The 21653-nt window shown below is 41.4% G+C and overlaps 1 protein-coding gene across 3 annotated transcripts in view; it reads left to right on the top strand.

Moving 5' to 3' along the window:
* The window catches only part of LOC129701123 (cytosolic phospholipase A2-like), a 95383-nt gene that overhangs the window by 17173 nt on the left and 56557 nt on the right, over positions 1–21653 (top strand). For all 3 annotated transcript variants that reach the window (XM_055642129.1, XM_055642127.1, XM_055642128.1), the window contains exon 3: positions 20718–20799. In XM_055642129.1, the coding sequence (XP_055498104.1) occupies positions 20718–20799 (82 nt within the window). The remainder of the gene's footprint in view (positions 1–20717; positions 20800–21653) is intronic.

Here is a 21653-nt window from a genome sequence, read left to right on the forward strand (position 1 = left end):
TTTGAGCATTTTCCATTTCTTTTTGGCTCTCAGTACTCAGTCCGTGCGAGATGTTCACCCTGGTATAAATCAAATGTTATTCTTGTGTGCTTTGTGCAGTACTTGGCCATCCTTCATAATGCTATAGCTCTGCGTTCAGGTCCTGTATTTCACATTGCTTGGCGAGAGAAGTTGTTTCCACATCTGATGTCAGCGAGATATTTTGGAATTGAGTTAGGTGGTGCCAGTAGGAGGTGACAGTAGGTCACTGTTGCCCAATTTACACAAGCGAGATAGACCATACGGACTGGTGGAAAACGAAACAAAAAATATAGTTGTAGTGCTGCTTTGCAACCCCAGCAATCTGGGTTCAATCCTGACCTCTGTTGCTGCCAGTTTGCTCATTCTCTCCGTGAACTTCCTCGAAGTATGCTGGTTTCCTCCCACATCCCAAAAAACATGCTGACTGGTAGAATAATGGGCTACTGTAAATTGTTCTTGAGTGTAGATGGGTAGTAGGAGAACATGGTATATTGGTGGGCATGTGGGAGAGAAACGATTACAGGGGGAAAAGTGAGAGAATGGTATTGATGTAATTGCTCAGAGCATTGGATCTAATGAAATATGATACATATGACTGATTATCACATTATTAGTTGGGCACGACCCTGACTAATAATGTGATGATCAGTACGAGGCATTTGGAGATGTCCACATCATAATTCTCCTTGGATTTAATCATAGGTATGAAATATTTGTGTGAAATTGCTTTTTTAATATGCAATGGGTAAATATCTTTATTTTCAAAATGAATATGCTGATTTTTGTTATTGCTTAGTTTAGTTTAGAGATAGAGGAGAAACAGGCCCTTTGGTCCATCAAGTCCGCTCCGACCAGCGATCCCCACACACTAACACTGACCTACACACACTAGGGACTATTTTACATTTTATACCAAGCCAATTTGGAGTGTGGGAGGAAACTGAAGATCTCACACGGAGAAAAACTCACGCAGGTCACGGGGAGAACATACAAACGCCGTACAGACACGCACCCGTAGCCAGGATCAAACCCGGATCACTGGTGCTGTAAGGCAGCAACTATACCGCTGCGCCACCGTGCCACCCACTGCCACTGTGCCGCCAATGCATCCTGTTAAAAGGTGCACAGGCCTACAGGTTTCTTGGGGGGGCTCCTAAAGAAAGCGCTACCAGTCTCTTAGGCCTCAAGGAAAAGCATAGATTGTTCAAAAGGAAACAAATGACTAAAAGGCGCTGGTACAAAGATTTGAAGGGTTCTTATCATATTCAGTCACAATTGCCTAAAAAAAAAAGCTATCAGTGATGAGATGGGCGATAGGCCTTTGTGCATATATCATCTAATCATATCTAGAAATTTAAAACATGTTGGATAAGATCTCACTTCCAGGCAATGGTTTCAGTTTGTGACTTTGTTTGGTCACTTAGATACTTATCTGAAGCAGAATGCTGAATCGAACCTAAATGAATGATTGAAGTTGGTTTAGGGCAGGATGAATTGTTTTCTGAATGCGCACTGGCCACGTAGGATGCACGTAGTCATCTACCCATCTGCTCTCACTTCTGAATAGCCTGCAGTCAGTTATGCCGTCCCCTGGCATTCTCGGTCCACATGTTCTTTCTGGTTTCAGCAGGGTAATGTAACAAATCTGTAGTGGAGACTGGTGCCTTGGATAACACAAACACAGATAATTAAAAAAGGAATGGATGGATTTGTCTGAGGATCTACCTGAGATACTGTGGGGTTTTTTTTACAAATTATGGTTGTAGGCAAAAATGAAATTTGTTTTGTTTTGTTTGCCTTTTTAAATGAAATGGCATTTTTCAGAAATTGGCACCAAAATCCTTTATTTCTAGCATTGAAATTATAGTTGTTTGAAATTATAACATTGCAACCAGAGCACCCAGTCCCATTCTTCATCAGAATGACATCGCAAGGCCTCTATTTATGTACTGAAGTTAATGCACTCTAAACTCTACAAAAAATTGGACTCTAGTTACTTAACAAAGTAGTAATGCAGTTAATCTCCATCCACATGTCTGTAAGCCACCTGGTACAGGCCCAAAACTAGAACAAAGGCAGAACATTTTAGAAATGTTAGCTGGTCAGGCAACATAGATAGATAGATATAGATATGCCATTTATTGTCACTATACATGTACAATGAGATTAAAAGCAGCTCGTACTCAGTGCATTCATATAATTTAGTACAAAAAACAAGAAACAGAAAACAAAACAAAAGGGGGGGGGGGAATAGGTGCACAATTCTGCGGCGCTATATACATATCTATAAGGGCAAAATGGTGAAGGATGGGATGAATAGGTAGTATTCTTAGGCAGATGTTTAAAGATTATATTAAATATTTAAAAAAAAAATTAAAAAATATTTAAAATTACAGTTACAATACACATTACAGTTCCAAATTTCAGTACGTGGATATAATAGATGGAAGTCCGGGTGTTGGGCTGTGAAGTCAGTGCATGTGTGAATTAAGAGTAGTTATGACTTTTCGGAAAACAACTATTCCTGAGTCTATAGGGTGATTTCACTAAAGGTCACTGGAGCGTAGATCCGCACCCACGTGACCAAAATTCTCAAGTGGAGGACACTCGAGGGTTCCGGTACATGTTAGTGGATGGGAAAAAACGCATTTTCCCACCCGTTAAAAACATAGAAAACGGCGAGGTTGTGAGCTGCAATTTACTGTGCCAGTCGGGGTGACCATGAGGCACAGCTACCTAGATTTACAGGGGGAAAAAAGGATAGCAAGTAAGGTAAATTCAAGAGGGAACTGAAGGTGCCAAACCGGCGGAAGTGAACAGCCGACATTTGCCGTGGATATTTAAAGGTCCAAAATATCGGGAATTATCGCGTTCGCGTAAGGCATTATTAACTTACTTTTGATGAAATTCAGTGAGCAAACGCGATAAAAAGATAGCAAGGGGATTTGATAGGGAAAAATTAACATTTTTGAAGCCAGGTTTCATAGTTTAATGGGCAGTCGGATAGTCATTACCTTTTTCATTTTAAGTAAGTAAGTAAGTAAGGAACAGCACTACAGATTTTGTTTAAGCAGCTTACAACCCAACAGCATGAATATTGATTTCTCTAACATTGTAACCCTTGTGTTTTCTCTCTCTTCATCCCTCTTCCACCCTAGTCCTCTTGCTAATTTCACCGTTTGTATTCCTTCGAGTCATCGATGCAGGCTCTGCTTTGTTCTGTACCTTCCCATAGTCTGGTTTTCCCCTCACTAACTCTCAGTCTGTAGAAGGGTCTCACCTTTTTAACTTTCATGTGTTATTTACATTTTCAAAAATTGCAGGGCCGCGGAAGTTGCCCATCAGGTCGAGTTGTGCTAATAGAGCGGGGAAAATTGAAGCAATGTCATAGATCGATGACTTGCAGAAGAAATGGCCATGTCTAATACAGTCAGAAAAAAGGGTTACCTGAGGTTGTGAAAGCAAGTCTGCAAGTTTGCATTGAGCAACATTGTAATAGTGCTGAAGGCCACAGATATCGGAGCGGAAGTGGAATGGAGATTAAAGTGACAGGCAACATGAAACTTGGTGTCATTCCTGTGATCGATGCAAAGCTGGGTCAGACAGCAAAATTCCTGCGGATTGATTGCAGGTATTTCATGAATCAATCATCCAACCTACGTTAGGTTTTCCGGTGTAGACCATGAGAACACATTATCTCATGGTTACGTCAGCGAACATTGTGCCCTTTCAGTCATAGTGATACCAGTCCCCACAGTTGTGTAATCTGCATATTTGATTTGGTTGATAGAAGCGCCAATGATCAAAACTTTGCAAATCTATCCTGGGTTATGAGAGAGGTTGTAAATATGGTCAAGAAAAATGAGGCAAAAGTAAGGTGAATTCAGGCAGGGTCTTTAGGAATATAAAGAAACCAGGAAAGAACTCAAGGAGTGAATTAGGAGGGCAGAAGCGGCTATGAAATGGAATTGCCAAGTTAGATTAAAGAGAATCTCAAGGGTTTTAATAGATACATTATAAACAAGAGTGAAATGTATTCATGCCTATTCATGTATATGCTAATGAGTTGGTATTATATATAAGTAGGGAATGTTGGGTAATAAACCTCTCTCGTGATCCAGGCAGCCTGCGGGTCAGTTGTTATTCATTCTGCTGTCCTGAATATAACAAAATTGGCGACGAGGATGGGATAGAGTTTGTGAACTCATCCTTTAAATACAGTGCAGAACTGTTTTGCAACACACAGTATTGTTTAACATTTTAAACAGTAAATACGGAGTTGTGTCGCAGTTGTTTGCGAGCTGGACTCGAGAGGCCGCAGATCCTTCTATGCAGGGGACTGTAGTTTAAAACAGCAGCTGAAAAGTCGGCGAGTGTGTCAGGCTATCTCTATGTTGTGTCTACGTGGCAAGATGTTGTCCTTGGGATTGTATAACATTTTAGACTGAGCTTTTTTTGTCGAATTCCTCAAGCTGAATAGTCTTTGTACAGCTAAGTTTTGGATGAATTGTTACACCAGAACAGACAGGAATTTGGGGTTTTTGAACCGACTTAAAAATAAAAAAAGAGAACAACACGATGGCAGTGTCCACGGGCTACATCGGAAACCTTGGCACTTTTGACAAGAGAGCCGTTCAGCTCCTATATGGAGAGAGCAAACATGTTTTTCATGGCAAACAATATATTGGAGATTAGTGGTGAAGGAGAGATAGTGACTGAAACAAATAAGGCCATTAGCGAACGCATGAAATCGATTCTGCTCACGAAGATCGGTCTTGAAGTGTATGGCACACTCGTGAATCTTCTTGTGCCCTTAAAGGCAAATGACGTGCCATTCAATGACATTATAAAGACGTTGGAGGAGCACTTCAACCCAAAGCCTCTGGAAATTGCAGAAAGCTATAAATTTGGCACTAGAAACCAGAAGCAGAATGAGACAATCAAAGAGTACATTGTTGCCTTGAAAAATTTAAGTTTACACAGTAAATTTGGATCCTTTCTCGGACGAGCACTATGCGACAGATTTGTTTGTGATCTAGTGGATGAACGAATTCAGTCCAAACTCATGCACACTCCAGATCTTACATTCGAGAAAGCATGCAAGATTGCTACCACAATGGAGATGGCATCAAAGAATGCTCACGTGTTTCGCCCACCACGGACTGCAGTGGCCGTTTACAGTCACAAGGCAGTGCCTATGGCCAAACCAAGAGGCGCAAAATCAAAGTATGGTGGGGAGCCGAGTTCAGCCAGTTGTTATCGTTGCAACGGTCATCACTCAACCCAATTTTGTCAGTTCAAAATGGCCAAGTGTTACAACTGCCAGAAGAAAGGCCATATCGCCTCAACATGTCGGGCCAAGCTTAAAACAGGAAACTAACAAACTGCGGGAAACAAGTGACAACACCAGAGAGGAGCTCACAACTTGGAGATGAACCCAAATGGAAATGAACTTGGGTTGTACACCATTTATGCAACCAACATCGATAAGCTTACAACCAGCCAAGGCAAGGACTTTCGAACTAAACTATTGATTGATGAACAGTTAATCGATATGTGTATTGACACGGCAGCAGATTGTTCGGTCATGAGCAGAGACCTGTACGAAACAAAGTTCCCACAGATACCATTGGTTGCGAGTAAGGTCAAGCTGAGAACCTACTCGGGCGAAGTTTTGGAGACATGTGGACAAATGAAGTAAAGTTCAGCATAATGGTCAGTCAGTAACACTGCCCATCATAGTGGCCAGCTGCAGAAATAAACCAACCCTCCTTGGAAAGGATTGGCTGAGTAGAATAGAGTTAGACTGGAAGAACATTTTCAGCATCGATTCGTCCAAATCACGGCTTGAAAACGTCATAAGCAAACATGCAGACATTTTTGCTGACAGTTGCACGGGAATAACAGGGTACTCTGCACACATTCAACTTAAGCAAGATGTGAAACCTGTGTATTGTCGACCAAGACCTGGACCATATTCACTAAAGCATATGGTTAACAGAAGGTAGAATCGACAGATTAGAACGGAATGGAGTACTCGTGAAGACAGACCAGAGTAACTGGGCAACGCCAAATGTGGCTGTACCCAAGGCCGACAAAACTGTTCGACTATGTGGTGACTACAAAGTCACAATTAACCAAGCCGTTGATGACGAACAATATCCGTTACCAACATCGCAAGATCTGTACGCAGAATTTACCGGAGCAAGAGTCTTCACTAAACTGGATTAGTCTCAAGCCTACGCCCAACTCAATGTCGATAAGGAAAGTCAGCAGTACTTGACTTTATCAACACACATAATGGCTTGTATTCATATACAAAGCTGCGGTGTGAAATCCTCCCCGAAAATTTTCCAGTGTGTCATGGACCAACTATTACAAGGCATTCCGCATTGTGTGTGCAACCGGGATGACCTACAGATATTCACAGGGGGCGTGGTAGAACATCTGGAAATCCTCAAGCAAGTTCTCACACGACTGAACTGCCACAATGTCAAACTGCGACAAAGTAAATGTGCATTTGCGCAGTCAGAGGTGGTCTACCTTGGGCTCAAAGTAGATGCCAATGGACTTTGCCCTGTGAAGGCGAAAGTTGAAGCAATAGTGAATGCTCCAAAACGCAACAATGTGATCATTCCTAGGGATTTAGCAACTGTGCTGTGCTAAAGCCACTTCATCATCTGCTACAAAAATATGTGAAATGGACGTGGGGAAAGGAACAGCAACGTGCATTTGACATCTGCAAGGAAAACTTGACAAGTGACAAACTTCTTGTTCACTACGATACGACACGCAAGATGAAACTTGCTTGTGATGTTTCAGGAAAAGCCTATTGCTTTTGCATCCCGCACCCTGTCACCGAGTGAACGCAATTATGCACAAATAGAAAAGGAAGCACTCAGCATCGTGTTCGGAATCAAGAAATTCCTTCAGTTTCTTCTCGGCAGACCATTCACCCTAGTGACTGATCACAAGCCATTACTAGTGATACTTAGTCCCAAGTCAGTTATATCTTTCCATGGCAGCATCAAGGATGCAGCGCTGGGCAATTTTGCTGTCCCAGTATGACTACAAGGTGGAGTACAGAAGCTCCCAGTGCAACACAGTTGCAGATGCGTTGTTCCGGTTGTCCCATGAGAACTCTCACGTGGGAAGTGAGAACTCAATCTACACACTGCAAGTTGTCGATGAAGACTTTCCAGTGGCTGCAACAGAAATTGCAGCAGAAACAAAGAAAGACAATGTGCTGAAGTGGGTTTATGAACAAACATTGGGCGGATGGACTGAAATCGATAATGGATTGAACTCAGTTCTGAACTCAGGGGTGAAGCTTTTCCATAATCGACGCCATGTGAGCAGGGATGCATTAAGTGGGTTACAGAGTGGTTGTACCAGAGTCTTTGAGAAACAAAATTATGAATGAACTTCATGCCGGACATCCTGGCATAGTAAGCATGAGGTCAACTGCCAGACGTTTTGTGTATTGGCCTGATATTGACAGTGACATTGAGTCACTGGTGAGAAAATGTTGTGTCTGCCAAAATTGCCAGAGTAAACCACCAAAAACACCACTGCAACCCTGGTCATGGCCAAGTAGACCTTTTCAGAGTACATGAACTCTCTGAAAATGTCTACTTTTTGTGAAAAGGGTATTGATCATTTTCTGGTACTAATAGATGGTCATTCCAAATGGATTGAGGTTAAACATATGGGGTCAAGCACTAATACTGAGCGTATCATAGATGCCGTAGTTTACCGGAAGAACTTGTTTCTGACAACGGGCCTCAGTTTCGTTCAGAACAGTTCAAAGAGTTCATGCAGCGGAATGGTGTCAAACACACACTTGTTCCCCCATACCATCCAGCCTCCAATGGGGCGGCGGAAAGGTCTGTTAGAATTGTCAAAGATGCTCTCAAGAAACAGGTTTTGCAGGGTAGTTCAAAGCTCAGCATGAAACATCGTTTGGCTAGTTTCTTGCTGAAGTACAGAACCACACAACACACAACAACAGGTTCCTCACCTGCAGAACTGTTGATGAAAAGAAGGCTAAGAATACGCCTGTCTAGTTCAACCCAATTTGGCTTTGAGAGTTGAACAAAAACAATTAAGTCAAAAACGCCATTTTGACTCCCACAAAAAGGAGAGGTGCTTCAAGCCAGAAGAGCAGGTTCGTGTTCTCAGTCCTCCCAACAAGTCCAGTCGAGACAAATGGGATGTTGGGAAAATAGTGGAAGTGTGTGGAACAAAAAGATACTGAGTGGAAGTTGGAGATAGGATCAAAAGTGTTCATGTTGATCAAATCATTCCAGCCAAAGATGAACCAAAAACTGAGCATGAAGTCCTAATCCCTGAGTTTTTATCTGAGAGTGAGTTGGAAGATACCACTGTGATTGAATCATAAAGTTCAGTTAGTACAGACAAAGAAACAGATTCCTCTGGTCAAAGTCAGGGTACTAAAACAGAGCCAAACAAGACAGCAGTTGAGTCAACACCTAAACCTGTTACACCTGTTACTGTTAGACGATCAGGCAAGATCCGTAAGACAGTAGCCAGATTAGGTTTTTAAGTTTGTAACTCACTATCTAGGTGGAATAAAAACAAGTAAATATGTAAAATAAATATATTATGTTATCATTGAAGATTTCATAAATACTGGTTTAAATCAAGTATCACAACAAGAAAATTGTAACTGTGTACTTAGATTTAATACTTAAAAAAAGGAGAGCAGTGTAATGTATTCATGCATATTCATGTATATGTTAATGAGTTGGTGTTGTATATAAGTAGGGAATTTTGGGTAATAAACCTCTCTCGTGATCCAGGCAGCCTGCGTGTAAGTTGTTATTCATTCTGCTGTCCGGAATATAACAAAGAGGGCACCAAGGGAGAGGATAAGAACACTCAAGAACAAAGGAGGGTATTTATGCTTGGAGTCAGAGGAAGTAGACACATTACTAAAGAGTCCATCTTAATAGTATTTACTTGAAGTTAGAGAAATCAATATTCATGCTGCTGGGTTGTAAGCTGCTCAAGCGAAATATGAAGTGCTTGGGCATGTTACAACCCAGCAGTATGAATATTAATTTCAGTAACTTGAAGTAACCCTTGCATCGCCTCTCTCTCAGTCCTTCCCCCACCCTAATTGTTGTACTAGTTTCACTGTCGTCCTGCTGAGTTTCATTGTCTGTACAACTTCTTTCCACCTAGCCCATGACTAACAATGGACTGGTTCCTTGATCATCATTACTTTTTTGCATATCTTTCATTCACTTTGTTCTTTTCGGACACATACGATTCATTTATTTATAGATATTGTTTATGACACTTTATAAATATTTTTGTTTTGTTTTTTTGTATGCTGTTTCACACTTGCTTTTAATTTTTTTATTCTTTTTGAAATAAAAAATAAAATAAATAAATAAATAAATATCTCTCTGTAACACCATCTATATCTCTAATTTCCCCTGACTCTCATTCTGAAGATGGGTCTCGACCTGATACGTCTTGTATTCCCTTTCTCCAGAAATGCTGCCTGACCCGCAGTTACTCCAGCTTTTTTTAAATCTTGGCTGTAAATGTAGATGGGCTTGTTAGTAAGTGTGCAGATGACCAAAATGTTGATGGCTTTGACCATATTTTATTTTATTATCATGCTCACTTTGTGTCAGTAGAACAAATTGGTCGAATTGGAATTCTTTTATAAGAGTGACGAAGGCTCTCAAATAAGTTTAAGTGAGTTTATTGTCATGTGTCCCTGATAGGACAATGAAATTCTTGCTTTGCTTCAGCACAACAGAACATAGTAGGCATTTACTACAAAACAGATCAGTGAGTCCATATACCATTACATAAATATATACACACATGAATAAATAAAATTATAAAGTACAAATAACAGATAATGGGTTATTAATGTTCAGAGTTTTGTCCGAGCCAGGTTTAATAGCCTGATGGCTGTTGGGGAAGTAGCTATTCCTGAACCTGGTCGTTGCAGTCTTCAGGCTCCTGTACCTTCTACCTGAAAGAGATGAAAGAGTCGGGTAGACACAAAATGCTGGAGTAACTCAGCGGGACAAGCAGCATCTCTGGAGAGAAGGAATGGGTGACGTTTCGGGTCGAGACCCTTCTTGAGACTGATTATGAACATATGAAAGAGTCAGTACAAACATGGCCCACATTATATCAAGCTTATATTGAAGCGGGCTTAGTTTGCAGATAATGTGGACATGAGCTTGTGTTCTTTGGTTGTGCTTCATAACAGTTTCTATATTTCGGCATTGGTTCCCTTTCTCGACAATTTTACATTTGTGGCTTCACTTTTGTCAAGTTCATGGATTTGACAAGGTAGTGAAACTGACCTTAACCCATATTTTGTTTTCACTTTATAAGACTTTGTAGGACTTAGTAATGCAGAAACAACTTTCCAGCGATTGTATCAGTGAGACTCTGAGCATGCATGTCTCCAGTAAAATGCAACCACGTGCATTTAGTTCCACAGCAACTGAACGGCTGCCTAACAGTAAACTTTCAACAATACACACTCTAGTCAGCTTTTTTTTCCTTTTTTTTTTCATGACTTAGCAGCCAAACTAGCAGCCTAGTCGAAAGGCCTTGAAGTTTAATAAAGGTTATTGTCAAATGAGATAGATATTGCATTCACTTTCTGTCCAAATAACTGCCATTAAAGCAAGGAAACCTCTGGTTGAGGGACAGATAAGTTTAATCAGGGTCTCAACCCGAAACGTCACCCATTCCTTCTCTCCAGAGATGCTGCCTGTCCCGCTGAGTTACACCAGCTTTTTGTGTCTATCTTAATCAGTGAAGATATGACACATTCTTAGTGGTGAAGCTATCTACAAATGCTAGCCCTTGTGAGATGGCATCTAATGAACTGAAATTACTCACTGGATGATCTGGACATTCTGTCTGATCGAATAGGTAAGAAAGCACAACATGGTAAAGTAAGCCACCCAACTTTTTTGGATGTTAACTATTTAACAGACTGTTTATTTCAGTGTTTGAAGAAGGGTCCCGACCCGAAACGTAGCCTATCCATGTCCTCCAGAGATGATGCCTGGCCTATTAACTTGCGTTTTACTCAGTTTTTTGTGTCTTCTTGAAATACTTGAGTTATGTGTTGACTACACAAATGCCAGTTTACCCAAATATAACTGGTAACTACTTTTCTAGACATTGTAGAACAGTACAACACAACAGCCGGCTCTACAGCCCAAAATGGCCATGCCAAACATGATGCCGTTAAATGGATCTCTGCTTGTGCATGATCCCCACTCTTCCATTCCTTGCGTAACCATATGCCTATCCATGTCTATTACATGCCCCTGTTGTATCTGTCTTCACCACCACTCTTGCCAGTGCATTCCAGGTACTCCCCACTCTCTGCGTTAAAAATAAAGACTTACCCCGCACATCTGCTTTTAACTTTGGCCCCTTAAATTATGCCAGATTATGCTCTCTCGTCTTTGACATTTCCAATCCGAGAAAGAGTTTCTGATTGTCTACCCTATTTATGCATTTCATAATTTGCCATTCTTCGATCAGGTCTCCTCTCAGTCTCCAGAGAAATCAATCCAAATTTTTCCAACCTCTCATTATAGTTAATATTGCTTAATCCATGCAGTATTCTGGTAAACCACTTCTGCACTCTCTCCAAAGCCTCTACATCCTCCCTGTCAGATCATCACACCATACTCCAAATGCGCCTTAACCACCGCACAACAAAGCTGCAACATGACTTCCTGGCTCTTATACTCACTGCCCCAACTGATGACGGCAAGCATATGATACGCCTTCTTTATCACTCTATTTATTTGTGTTGCCACTCTTAGGGAGCTGTGGACTTGAACCCCAAGATCCCTACTTCCATTATCTCTCTGTCCTTCAAAGTAACAACTCCAAATTTCTTTCCACCTCTGCAGATCTTTCCTCGATGAAACTTCTCTCCAAACTATAACATCCTTCACCCCTTTATCCTGCTTGCACTCTGTTATTCCACTTGTGATCTGCAATGTGCTACTCCTCTCCATTTTTAACAGTGGTACAATGTGGGCTGGTGTCCACTGGAACATGGTTGAAATTGCCCAAAGTCTCTGTTCATTTTTCTTTGTTGAACTTAGAAAAAATTCACCGGGGTGGGAAGATGAATTACTGATGGAGTCTCACACCCATTTTTTGTTTGGTGATTTAAAAAGAGACTCAGATAAAAATAACGACTTCCCTTAAGTCAAATTCATCATTGTTCATTTCCTTTTGCTGCTAAATGAACATCATTCTCCAACGTTTTCACCATCTTCATTGTAATCCCACCAGCCGCTCACAGTTTCCCATCCCCACCCCTTCCGTCTTGCCACAGAGACAACTTACTCCACAATTCCTTTGTTTATCCATCCCTTCCCACCTAACCCCTCTCAAGAACTTCCCCCTGAAGCCACAGGAGGTGTAACACCTGTCCCTCTTTCTCCTCCCTCACCTCCATTCAGGGACTCAAACAGCCCTTATAAGTGAGACTGAGGTTCACATGCCCCTCTTCAAACCCATTTCCTGGGTTTTCAATTGCAAAAACTGAATTGCCTGTTCGTACTAAAGCAGTGAGATATGTTCAATTGTTTCCTCTTTGCTTGGTCACCACCTGTAGTTATTCTTCTTTCCTGATCCCAAATGATAAGTCTACAGTTTTAGATTTAGAGATACAGTGTGGAAACAGGCGTTTCAGCCCACCGAGTCCGCACTGACCAGCGATCCCTGTACACCAACACTATCCTGCGCACACTAGCGATAATTTACAATTATATCAATCCAATTAACCTACAAACGTCTATGCATTTGGAGTGTGGGAGGAAACCAGAGCTCCCGGAGAAAAGTCACACAGGTCATGGGGAGAACGTACAAACCATACTGAAAACACCCGTAGTCAGGATCGAACTCGGGTGTCTGGCACTGTGAAGCAGCAACTCTAATGCTGCACCACCATGCTGCCTGACAGAATACTTAATGAATTCCTCATGTTTTCTCTGGGATTTTCCAGAGAAAAACACTGAATAGTTATTGAATGAAAATGTTATTTCTTCACTTCCTGTCCACTGCAGCCATTTATACTGTCAGTTGAATCATAGGTTAGTGTAGTAAAAAGGGAGACTTTTCAGCCCACGTCAAATTAGTTCATTTGTTTTGAACTTCAATTTGTTTCTTCAATTATACGTCCAATTCCCTGAGAAATATCATGACTGAAACTGCTTTTATTATCTTGTTCATGTCGTAAATTAAACAACAATTTTCTGCTCAACAAAGGTTCATGCCCATCTGCCACTGACAAACATAGAATCTATGTACAGAGTAAGATTTTGTACATGTTTCTGAAATTAGTTTTGTTTTCTTCCAAGACACAAGTATTTACCATGAGCATTGGTGTTGTCTGCAAATTTACAGACAAAGTTAACTACAAGTTAACTACAACGTCATCCAAATTGTTAATGTAGTTGACAATCAGCAGTAGATCGAACACTGATCCCAACACCACTCCACTGGCCACAGGCCTACAATCAGAAACAACAACTACCCTTTGACTCCTTCCTCCAAAGCCAATTTTAAATCCAATTGTTCGCCTCGGATTGCATGCACTAGAATTGACTAGCCTACCACGCGGGACCTTGTCAAAGGCCTTGCAAAATTCCACTTAGACGGTTGTCCTTGCAGCAGAAAGACCTACAAAAAATATAGTTTCTCAAGAACTGAAATGTTAACCAACTAGAGAAAATACCTTACAGCACATAAGAGAAACTGTTGTGTTTCCTTATTATGCAACAATCTTTAAAGACTGACAGCATAATTCAGATTGAGTTAAGAGGAATCAATAACAAACCATATAATTATATAGTGCCAGTGATGAATTGGCTACACATAATTGAGCTAAAAAAAGGCACGGAATGTTTATTTGGATGGGAAATGTAATTATTTTGTCGACTTATTTTGAAGCAGGAAGTGAACATGTAATCTAGGGATGCTTGGTATTAAAAGAGCACAGATTCATTAGAAGTTGTCTTTTAAAAGAAATACCGAACTGTCCTATTTTTAAAGTCATACAACACTACTTATGTTGTAGCGTTTCTCCTGGATCAAAGGTCACAATTCTGAATGAGGTCATTCAATGTACAGTAGATTGACTGGTTCATTCACTTCTACTGCTATCTCTTCTAGTTTTGTATGGAGATACAGCACAGAAACAGACCATTTGACCCATCGAGTCTGCACTGACCAGTGATCCCCGCACATCCTACACACTAGGGACAATTTACATTTATTCCAAGCCGATTGGAATAATTTAATCTGATTAATAATACCTGAAAGGATCTGTATATTTGTATTTTCATTTGGTGCTTTCTAATGGTTGATTCAGACTTTCAGGAAGTTTTTTTTTGGTGTGGGACAATTAAACAGAAAAAAGGAGGAGGAGGTTCCATGAAATTATCATCCTTAATGATAATGGAGTTCAACACATGTGCCTACGACAAGAGAAACATTTTCAATCCGCTGAACTTTCAGAAAAATACAAAGCGCTGGAGCAACTCATTGGGTCAAGCGGCATCTGTTGAGGGAATGGGCAGACGATGTTTCAAGTCAGGACCCTTCCTCAGAATGAGTGGAGAAGCGGGGTGAAAGCTGGAAAAGAGAGACGGAGGTGGGGAAAAGCCCGGCAAGTGATGGGAGGATATAGGTGAGCGGAGGGTGATGTTTGGCAAATGGGTGGAATAAGTGACAAAAGGTAGAGGTGAAAAGGAGACAAGAGTGTCAGATAATCAAATAACTCAAGTGGGCTATTAGCAGGGCTAAAATAGACCTTGAAATATTATTGGTGTCAGATTAAAGAAAATCCCAAAGCTTTCTATACATTTACAACAAGAGGCTAACCAGGGAGAAAATAACATCACTCAAGGATAAAGGATGGGATTTATGTTTGGAGTCAGAGGATGTAGACAAAATACTAAATAAATACTGAGTGAAGTTCTGGTTGCCTCCATTACAGGTTGGATTTAGATGCTTTGGAGAGGGTTCAGATTGACAAGAATGCACCCTAGATTAGAGGGTAATAGCTATAAGGAAGCGTTGGACAAATTTGGATTGTCTTCTCTGGAAAGTCAGGAGTCCTGATAGAAGTGTATATAGCAATGAGAGGGTAGAGAGTCAGAGTGGAAATGTCATGGACAAGAGGAGATGGCTTGAAAAAAGATGAGCAGGAGCAGGAATTTCCCATAAACAGTTGTGGGTGCCTGGAACGCACTGCCGGGGTTGGTGGTGGAGACTCTTATAATTGCGGCATTTAAGAGGCTTTTAGATAGACACGTGGCTATGCAGGGAATGGTGGGATATGATAGGATCGTGTGCAGGCAAAGGAGATTAGTTGAACGATATGATGTTGGGCATGGGCACTGGGGTCCTGTTCTTGTGCTGTACATGTCCACGTTCTAAAAGGAGTGAAATGTAAAGACGGAGATCTTCAGCTGCATTATTAATGTGAACCACACTTGCATCCAGCAAGACCCAAACAAATTTTCGGGTTTCAGGAGCTGGTTAAAGAGAAATAAACGATCATTTGAATCACCGTTGAAATCCTGTGAGGTTTTTCATTAATCGGAAACTTAACCAGACCAGTCACACAAATTTGGTTATTAGAGCAGGTCAGAGACTGTTTAGTTTAGAGATACAACGCAGAAACAGGCCCTTCGGCCCACTGAGTCCGCACTGACCAACGATCCCTGCACATTAACACTACCCTATACACACTGGAATATTTTACATTTCCATCAAGCCATTTAACGTACGACTGGTATGTCTTTGGAGTGTGGGGAAAACCAAAGATCTCCTAGAAAACCCACGCAGGTCACGGGGAGAACGTACAAACATATAAGCACCCCTCGTCAGGATCGGACCTGGTTCTCTGGCGCTGTAAGGTAGTACCTCTACCTCTACACCACCATGCTGCCCTATGTTTGCTATAACTTACTAACTGACACCCCCTAGCCTTTCCGCCATCTATACGACACAAAACAGATCTCAGAAACACCTCTACTATTGCAGATCAATGAAGAATTAGGTTTTGTAGAACGAGGTGTATCTCACAAGGTAGTTCTCCCACTAGCAGCTACGGGTCCAAACTGGACAGTGCCCATGCCGAACATCATATCGTTCAACTAATCTCCTTTGCCTGCACACGATCCTATCATATCGCTCAATTCCCTGCATAGCCATGTGCCTATCCAAAACTGGCAGCCTCATCTTACAGGACTTGGTATTTGAACTACTTTAATGAAGAATATTGAAACACTCCAGCGCTTGCTACTTTGAGTTTTCTCCAAGTACATGGAACACTCGTGCAATAGCTAAGAAAGACTGTTTTAAAGTCACAGATTCACTCTTTTGTTTAACTTATTTATTTATTGTCACATGTACAGAGATAGAGTGAAACGCTTGCTCTGCACGCTACCCAGTCTAATATACTACTATACATGAGTGCATAGATCCGCTACTGGCACAGGACGTGGCGTCACCACATTCCAACACCATCGTACAACTCCCAAGTCTCAGAAAAGGCAAATCCTGGTCCAAGATACGTAATTTCTTATTTTCCTACTTTAAGGTCCGAAGTTCTGGCAGCACTGAATCAGTGAAGTAGGAGTTGGCTTGGCATGAGGAGGAATGTGCTGGCGTTGGAGATGGTCCAGAGGAGGTTTAGGAGAATAATCCCAGGGGTGATTGGGTTAACATTAAATGAGCATTTGATGGCTCTGGGCCTGTACAAGCTAGAGACTAGAAGGATGAGGGGACCCCTCAATTAAACTTGCCAAATAGTGAAAGGCCTGGATAGAATTGATGTAGAGAGGATATTTCCACTCGTAGGAGAGTCTAGGACCCGGAGGGCACAGTCTCAGACTAAAAGGGCGTACTTTTAGAAAGGTGACGAATTTCTTTCGTCAAAGGGTGGTAACGCTGTGGATTCGTTGGCACAGACGGCTGTGGGAACCGTCATTGGGTATTTTTATGGTGGGGATTGACGGGTTCTTGATTTGCAAGGGTGTCAAAGGTTATGGAGCGAAAGGAGAATGGGTTTAAGAGGGGATCAGCACCATACCACACACCACATAAAGGTAGCCCACCACACTAGCAACCACAATCACAGTGCAGAGAATACAAATTTGCACCTGGTGAGTTTTTACTCAAACCCAGAACAACAATGGATCAGAGAAATAAATGAATAAGAGAGATTTTCCACAGTGTGTTGTTCTCATGCTTTTTGTGGCCTGGTAGTTATTTCAACATTTATTCTTAGTAATTGAAGACTTACCCTTTAATAGTAAGTGTTGAATTTAAGCATCTCGTGAAAAATAATTGAGTTATTTTGATTGTGGATATGTCTCTGAGGTATTGTTGAACAATCAACATGCAGCTTTGATATCCCCCCTGTCCTGTACCCTTGTGCCCTCACAGTGTTGCCCATTGCCAGTTGCCTGAAAATGGCGCCGAGAATATTTACAATCTTGTCGTTGAAGGTCAGTGTAGACGTGTGTATTCTGAGGGAGAGACTACTTTAGAAAACTCCTTTAATGTATAAAAGGATAAGGAACTGTCATGATTGCATCAAAATATATCCATCCATCGCATACAATACATTCCTCAACTCACAATTACTGGATTTCTTTGAAGACATTTAGTAGAGAGCTTAAGTAAGTAGCAGCTTTACATTTTCTCCCTTTTAATAAAGGAATAATATTACATGACCAGCTGGATCCTTGCAGCATTAATCAACGATTAAGTCTGAAGAAGCTTCCCGACACGAAATATCACCTAACCATGTTCTCCATAGACCTTACCTGACCCGCTGCATTACTCCAGCAGTTTGTGTCCTTTTTTCTAACCAACTATTGCCTGCTCCATGGCTGGGGATTCACACTGTCTAAATCACAGCTGCAATTTGTATGCTATCTTCCTGGTAGATGGTCTGGGTGTACTCTCTCTATTTGACTCCACCTCTTCAATAATCCCACTAAGATTCCCACTAAGCCTCTCTGAACCCGTGCATTGCTGCTTGTCTGCATGGTATTGCTGGAAAGGAAGTGCCACAATCTTGGCAAAGATTGACTTGAAGGAAACAATGTTAAGTAGGTCTCTGAGGCCTCTTAAAAGAATATGCCATTCAGTTCCTCTGTGCTGGGTGAGAGTTCATGTTCTAATCCTATGATCCCCTTGCCTTGAGGAATCCAGGTATTTCTTGCCTCTAGTCAATTCAAGATTTATGGTATCATTTTTCTGAATCTTTTTTTAGAAATGTTATTATATTTAGTTCCTTTCAAATATAGGCTGAGCATCTTTAGCTTTTTTTGGTGCTAACATACAATATCTTCGTACTCTTTAAGATAAAACTGTTCCTGGTCACTGTAGGAATTTACTGGGGCTGTGTCTTGACAGGTGGCTGTGCGTTTAATGAGCTTTGGAGGATGATGTATGAATGAGTACTGCTGTAAATGTGAGAGATAATTACTGTACTCTGCATTTAGATTAACTAAATTAAATAGACCTGATTTAGATCTTAGCAAAAATGTTCATTGATATTTTATAGGGTTTTTTTGCCTTTCACCAAAAGTCTTGTTTTTCTGCTGTATAATGAAAATGTTAGAACTCCTTTGGAGGGGAGAATGTGCATCATCTGGAGAAAATCTTTCTTTGGGAATAGATTCATTTTTCATGATCTTGTGTTTGTATCTGAGTTTTTTGCAACGCCATCATCTTCCATTGAGATCCTATTCCTATTCCTAGACCCGCTAAGGGTGGCATGGTGGTGTACAGCTGGTGGAGCTTCTGCTTCACAACGCTGCTGATCCCAGGTGCTGTCTGTGTGGTGTTTGTACGTTCTCACTGTGACCACGTGGGTTTCCTCCAGGTACTCTGGTTCCGTCCCACATCCCAAAGACGTGTGGGTTTGCAGGTTAATTGGCGTTTGTGAATTGCCCCTAGTAGGAAGTGGATGACAAAGTGGAATAACATAGAACTTGTGTGCCAGGTGATCATTAGTCACCGTGGACTTGGTGGGCAGAAGGCCCTGTTTCAATGTTGTACCTGTAAACTAAACTAAACCTGACTCTGCAGCAAAGGTTTGTCACAACAAAAAAACTGACAGCAAGCTATATGTGGTAATGGGGCTAATGGCCCAACCGTTTTAGGGAGTAACATAAAGGAGGAAAGAGTGATAGAAAGGTATAAAGATATGGGAGTGACCTGTGTACAGTTACATTGTTTAGGACCATGGCAGCTGAAGGCATCACTGTGATCGTTGATGATTGATGGTAGAATGATAACTGTTAGAGGTAATCACAAGCCCACAATAAAGCAGGAGACTCATTGGGGAAATGGGACTGGTGGAAAATTATGGAAATCGGGAGGGGAAAGGTCATAGTTTGATAGAAAGGGTGGGGATTTTTAAATTGGTTCCCAGTTATGGAAGACTTCAGTGTGAGTCAGCAAGCACAGAAACAACAGATGAACAGGATTTGCTCAGAGTTAGAAACACGGATGCCAACATTTTGGATCATGTTGACTTTGTGGAAAATGGTGGAAAATGGGACGCCTACCCAGAGTGCTTTGGAATGGTCAAGTTTAAGGATAGCAAAGATTTTTAAAAGTATTTTAAACAATCGGTTTTAGAGCCAGCAAACATCCAATGGAAGAATCATATTTCTGTGGAGTAAGTTTCTTGGTTTAGCAGGCAGGTTTCAGGCAGTAGGTAAGCTGATGTGGAGATATCGTCACACTGTGTTGTGGAGATGTTGGGGAAGTGTCCCAGGTATTGTGGAGATGTTGGGAAAAAAAACTGAGGATATGCAGTCTGTCCATATCTTAGATCTACTATGCTGGATATAATGTATAGAATAATAAGTGAAAGGAATAGACAGACAAAGCTTTCACCCGATTAGGTTATTAGAGAAATATTATTAACAAATATTATTCTGCTGTGGGTTATTGAAATACGGAAAAAGACAAAAACTTTTGAGATAGCACTATCTGATCCACTGCGGTTGGATAGGTCCTTCAGCTTGGAATATGGCGCAATGTGCCTCTTTACTGACCTGCGTACAGTTACATTTTTTACATTTTAAGTCCAGTTAAGGGCCTGTCCCACCTTCACGATCTAATTCACGACCTCTGCCAAGTTTGCCCTTGACTCATACTCGCAGCATGGCCATCACGAGATCGTAGGAGGTCGTAGATAGGTCGTAGCAGGCCGTGATGAAAGTCGTAGGTACTCGTGGCATCAAGTAGGTCGGGGCATTTTTTCTAGCCTGATGAAAAATGTCCACGAGTAAAAAAGGTTGTGAACTAGGTCGTGAAAGTGGGACTGGCCCTTTACAGCATAGACAAGCATGAGAGATTAGAAGGCAGATCATTCTATCAAGATCTGCTCACTAAACATGCAAAGGCCTCTAATTTTTGTTAACCAGTGTGCATGCGGTTTCTACATGGGTTTAAAGGAATGTTTTGCAAGGAATGTCAGTCAAAACAGCCATAATGTATATGCCTACAATTTATAAACTATTTAATCAGATTTTTGGAACATTTTCGAGCCTGCTTAGAAAGACTGTGCATAATTTAACCCGGGGTTTTAAACTCGTACTTTCTTGTATGATTTTTAGGTGGAACATCAGGTATCACACAGATTAACCGTGTGCATTCTACGAGCCACAAAGGTGACCAAAGGAACTTTTGGTGATCTACGTAAGTACATTTTAGGAGTACACATTAGCCTGTTCCGTTTACTTATTTAATTTACTTATTTAATCTTTAACATGATATGTGCAATATTGTTTGTTAAAGACATCATCTGTATCGACACACGCAGTGCAATAACGTGAGGAGACACAAGAGACTGCAGATGTCTCCATCTCCCATTTTTATATTTTAAATTGCTTTAATCCACATACTACTCACATATTTCACACACCAGATACCCTCCTCCATCTGATTCTACCCACCCTTCATCCATTTTCGCCTTTATGTATCAGAATCCAACACAGGTAACCTTTTTTGTTCCCACTCATCAACCTCTGGCAACTGTCTCCATTTTCACCTTCCCTCCCCCCAACTGGCCACACCTGCCATTTGTTTTCCTTATCTGTTCCTACATATCACCTGTCTGTCTGTCTTCCAACTCCACCCAGCTCCATCTGCTCATTATCCATCACCCCTCCTCACTTACCAATCAATGTGCCCTGACCCAAAATGTTGCCATTCCTTTCACAAGATCTTGCCTGATCCATTGAGTTACTCCAATGGTCCCCTATCCAACACACTAGGAACAATTTTAACAAAGCCAATTAAACCACATACCTGCACGTCTTCGAAATGTGATAGGAAACCAGAGCACCTGCAGAAAACCCATTCGGTCACAGGGAGAACATACAAAATCCATTCTGACAGAAACTGTAGTCGGGATCGAACCTGGGTCTCTGGCGCTGTAAGCTCGCAACTCTACGCTGCGTCACTGTGCTGCCCTCAAATGCCCACTACTTTCTGCAGCTGCCTTTGTTCTCTAGAGTTTGAATTTCCTAACCAGGCTGTGACACGTCCAA

The sequence above is a fragment of the Leucoraja erinacea genome, chromosome 10, assembly GCF_028641065.1.
Source record: "Leucoraja erinacea ecotype New England chromosome 10, Leri_hhj_1, whole genome shotgun sequence".
NCBI lineage: Eukaryota > Metazoa > Chordata > Chondrichthyes > Rajiformes > Rajidae > Leucoraja > Leucoraja erinaceus.